Raw genomic sequence first — 5,000 nt, 5'->3', positions numbered from 1 at the left:
GACCAAATCGCCGCATCCATGCCACAGCTTTCTTCAAGCGGAACCAGCTTGAGAAGCTCATGAGAAACTTCTCCGTGACATCTTCAGCAACCTGACTTACTGCAGCGATAGACTTTGGTACTTTCTTAACTTCTTTATCATCAACCAGAAAGTCTATGCTCTCATCTGAATGTGGTATCCATTCTTCTTCTGGTTTCCAAAGAAATTCCGGCCCCTGTAGCCATCGTTGGTTTCTCTTCATTTGTTCACCATGAAGTCCACGTGATACATCATCTGCTGGATTTTCTTTAGAAGGAATATACCTCCATTGCTTAATATCTGTGCTTCCCTGAATGTATGCCACACGATTAGCAACGAAAGTTTTAAACCTTTTGGATTTGTTCTTGATATATTGTATAACAATCATGCTATCTGTCCAAAAGGTTGATTCTATCAATTCCAAGCCAAGCTCTTGATGCAAAGCTTCATCAATCTTCACAGCTGTAGTAGCTGCTGCTAATTCAAGTCTTGGTGTTGTTGTAGACTTCATAGGGGCAAGTCTTGACTTGGCTGCAAGGAAAGCACAGTGAATGTTTTTATTTCTGTCAACTAACCTCAAAAAACTCACAGTGCCATAAGCATATTCAGATGCATCAGAGAAATGATGGATTTGATAACTGACTTCATTGAAACCAGGAGGTTTAAAACATCGTTCGATGTTGATGTCTTTCAGATGTTCCATATCCAATAACCACCTGGTCCATCTCTTCATGCCCTCTTCAGAGAGATGATCATCCCAGCCTTTCTGTAATCGACATTCATCTTGAAAAATCTTCTTACCAATAAGTATGAAAGGACTTACTAACCCCAAGGGATCATACACTGAACTTAGGATACTTAGCAATCCCCTCTTCGTTTGAGGTCTGCATTTCTCTTGAATTCTTATTGCTAGTGTATCATTAATAGTATTCCATTCCAGTCCTAAAGCATGTTCCACAGGTAAAGAGTCTTCGTCCAAATCAAGACTCTTAACATTCTTGGCTTGTTCATCTAATGGTACATCTTGTAGCACATGCTTACTGTTACTTGTCCACTTTGTAAGCTTGAACCCTCCAGTCTTCATCATACTGGCTATATTTCTTCTAAGGTTCACTGCCTCTTCTTCTGTTTCTGTGGATGTAAGCAAGTCATCTACATAAAAATTCTTATGAACGATCTCGAATGTTCTTTCATCAAAATTATCCTTTTGGTCATTAGCTGTGTGTAGGAGAGCATATGTTGCACAACTTGGGCTCCAAATTCCTCCAAATGGATGTACTGTCATCCTGTAGATCTCTGGGTCTTTAGACAAATCTCCGTCTGTCCACCAAAGGAATCGGAGAGCATTTCTGTGTGATGGTGTAACTTTCACTTGATAATACATGGCTTCAATATCACTCATTATTGCCACTTTCTCCTTTCTGAATCTTTGAAGTATTCCAAACAGCTTATTTGTCAAATCAGGGCCTTGTAGAACATGTTTGTTGAGAGATGTCCCCATAAATTCTGCTGCACAATCAAATACCAGTCGAAACTTTTCAGGCTTCTTTTCATTCTTTACATTGAAAATTGGTAAATACCATGTAAGTCCAGGAAAGGCATCAATTTCTTCATCGGGCACAACTTCAGCTTGCCCTTTTGTAACCAGCTTCATAATTTCCTTGTTATACTCATCTAACACGGCTGGATTTTTTATTAACCTCTTCTTCAAAGACTCTTGACGCTTATCCACCATGCTTCTATTATTGCATAACTCAGGTGGAATCCGCTTAAATGGGATAGGTAACTGAAAATGTCCATTGATTTTCACTACCGACTTATCCCAGAGGCTAAGTACTTCCTTGTCATCCTTGGACATACAACTGGTATTCTTGTTCAGATCTTCACACCCGTCAATAGCCCAAAATTTTTCAACTTGTATTGACAGACTACTTTCTGATGTTGGAATGGTATGAATTAAGTTATTAAATACTTCCTTGCTGTGTGGATCATCTCCTACAGGCCCATTAATTGCCCAACCTAGCACAGTTCTTATTGCATATGGCTCATTATCTTTTCCTGACCTTACTTCTTGAGGTTTTAGCAAGTGTGGATAATCTTGGCCAATAACTATGCTGACTACTTCTGCATTAACTTTTGGTAGCTCTAAACTTTCTAAGTGTCTCCATTTTTTTACATCAACTTGTGAAGTTACACCACCTTGCAAGCTTGGAGGAAAATCTTTCAGTGCATACACTTTCTCCAGGACTATCGTTTGTTTCTTTCGACCACCTGTAACTATTTCCAAGGTTATCTCTTCAACCTCAGTATCTTCAACTTTATTTAATGTGGTCATATTCAGTGTCACTGATTTTCCTGAAATGCCCAATTTATCAATTAATGCTTTTGTACAGAATGTGCTATTGCTTCCTGGGTCCAGTAATGCCAGAGTTGAAATATGGTTATCCATTCCTAAACTACCTACCTTTACTTTTACAATAGGCAATGCAATCTTGGAATCTTTAGATGGATTACAGGCACAACTATTTGTGCTAACTTTTGGTTGAGTACTAACTTTGCCAGCTTTTTCAGATGCATCTTCTTTGTTAAATGCATCATGTAGCAATTTATGATGCCACATACCACAATTGTCTACTTCACAGACTGTGGCTTTTCTGCATGTTGTTACTCTATGGTTTGACCGGAGACAGTTGAAGCACAATTTTGCTTTTCTTACTTCCATCAGTCTCTTCTCTTTAGTCAACTTTATAAACTGGCTACATTCATGCAACCAGTGTTTTCCTTTGCACATAGAGCAACTCGCAGTATTTTTATTAGACACTTCAGTGTTTCGCTTATCAACTGCTGGTTTAGTTAATACTTCCTCATCCAATCTCACATTGAAACTTGTTCCTTTTGTTGTTCGCCTGTCTTTGTTTTGCTTCAACCCTTTATCCAAAGATTGGAATAATGGGTCGTTCACTTCTAATGAAGCTCGTTCTAGGAACTCTGCTAATGGTGTAAATCCTGGATATCTCTTATTTCTCTCTGTGTACTTAACAGCTTCTGTTCTCCAGCGATTTTGGAGATGGAAAGGTAATCTTTTAACAACTTCAGTGACTTTGTCTGACATTATATCAGGATCGTGTCCCAGTGCCTTGAGAGTTTCAACACAGTTTCTAGTATCATCGGCTAAATTGGATAGCATGAGTTTATCAGATGCTTTCAGGTTAGGTCCATCAGAAACCTTTCTTAACCAAGCTTCTTTTATATACAACTCATTTCCAAAACGTTGCTGGAGGATATCAAGAGCTTTTTTATACCCCTCTTCTGCGTTCATCAGATTACAACAAGCCACTGCTTTTGCAGCACGTCCCGTGCAACTCTGCAAAAGTCTGGTTAGTTTTGCCCTAGCACCTACAGAGGTAACTCCAACACACTCCTGAAAAGTCTTTACAAACTGCCAATACTCTAATGGATCACCATCAAAGCTACTTAGCTCTACTTTAGGCAGCTGCAAGATTTCAATTAGCTGTTGATTAGTTGTTACATTATTCTGCAGTGGCTCATTGTTATTGATATGACCTAATGTTGTTGGAAGTGAATGAGTTTGTGTCCATGGTTCAGCATTTGGATTAAGCAGTGATTGTACTTGTTGAGTTTCAGGTTCTTCATGTTCTTGTTTTATCACTGGAGGAAACTTTACTTCCGAAAGCTTCTGACCTTCCTGCGAGGCTCTATGCACGACTGAGGTTTCTTCCTCTTCAAATCGTCGATACATTTCCTCTTCAGCAGTAGCCGCAGCTATCTCGGCTTCTAGTTCCTCCTTTGCTACCTCAACTTCAAGCTGCTTCATCTTGATGATCTTCTTGAATATATCTTCTTGTGCCCTAGCTTTGGCTTCAAGAGACGCTCTCTTGGCAGCAGCATTAGCAGCAGCAATTTTCATACTGAAACTCGATTTTCTTGATGACATACTTCTGCTTGACTTCATGCTGTTTCTTTCACTCTTCTCATTCACTGGTACCATATCTGTTATCAGCCATCCTTTGGCTACATCAATCTGATTCAAAGCTCTCTCTTTGATTTTGTTATAACTGAGTTCTTCATCAATAACAATCTCAAAATCCCCCTCTCGCTCATACAACGTAATTAATTTATCATGACAAATTTCTAACCTATCAAGTGCATCTTGAACCTGATCTATGTTGGTCTGAATTTCATTAGCACTTCTACTCATGTGAATACTTTTGTTCAAAATGTTTAACCGTCTAGTTAAAACTCCTGTGTAGGCTGATCTAGACCGCTTAACCGCTAACACCCTTTCAGAGCTTACCTCCTTGGTGTCGGTCCCTGGTCCACCTACGTCAAGGTCTGGGCTTTGATGGTCATCATGGACATCAGATTCATAAGTCACAGTAGCAGGGTCACCTACTACAGCCTGATGATCATCTTGTACCCCTGTCAATTCACATAGTTGGTCAGATAATTTTTCCATACTCATGGTAACAAAACACAAACAAAATTATATACAAGAATTATACAAAATGTGTAATTCACCTAACAATCAGAGCAAATAAGAGGTAATAAATGCTTAAATCATAGAAAACAAATATTACAATTCTGTCATTCAATATTCTCAAATATTGACAAATAAACATAAATCTATGATTAAGAAAAACACTACTTCATTTCCTTTCTTTCTGGTGCGGTGTTTTAGCAGCATTTCTTGTTTAACCTCTTGATGGTGGGAATCTTGACCTTTGTTGGATCTTGAATTTGCACAAAATTTCGTACTTTTGTCGCGGACAATCATGCCACGACAAGATAGAAGTAATCTGGTCTTTCTTCAATGATGGTTGGTTGAAGAAAACTACGCCAATTCCGTCACGGAGTGGATTTATTGGGTTTAGATGGAACATACAATGACCACCCTTCATGTGGCCTCTTGGGGAGCACGTGGTGCCAGTCTTGGTGTCGTTGATTTTAGTTGTTTGGACTGC

General features: G+C 39.0%; 1 protein-coding gene across 2 annotated transcripts in view; it reads right to left on the bottom strand.

The window, feature by feature from the left end:
* Positions 1-5,000, bottom strand: part of LOC122263818 (uncharacterized) — a 7,931-nt gene that overhangs the window by 2,294 nt on the left and 637 nt on the right. For both annotated transcript variants that reach the window (XR_015190488.1, XM_086531146.1), the window contains exons 2-3: positions 4,736-5,000; positions 1-4,458 (exon numbers count right to left, since the gene is read on the bottom strand). The exon at positions 1-4,458 is cut by the window's left edge; the exon at positions 4,736-5,000 is cut by the window's right edge and continues 154 nt beyond it. Coding sequence is in view for 1 of the 2 variants with exons in the window: in XM_086531146.1 (XP_086387272.1) it covers positions 1-4,458; positions 4,736-4,937 (4,660 nt within the window). In the remaining variant the exon portion in view is untranslated. The remainder of the gene's footprint in view (positions 4,459-4,735) is intronic.

Source organism: Penaeus japonicus, unplaced genomic scaffold, assembly GCF_977035675.1.
Source record: "Penaeus japonicus unplaced genomic scaffold, GWHDUDI00000001_assembly GWHDUDI00000035, whole genome shotgun sequence".
NCBI classification, from domain to species: domain Eukaryota; kingdom Metazoa; phylum Arthropoda; class Malacostraca; order Decapoda; family Penaeidae; genus Penaeus; species Penaeus japonicus.
Note: the sequence above shows the minus strand (reverse complement) of the source record. Positions and strands in the feature narration are given on the sequence as shown.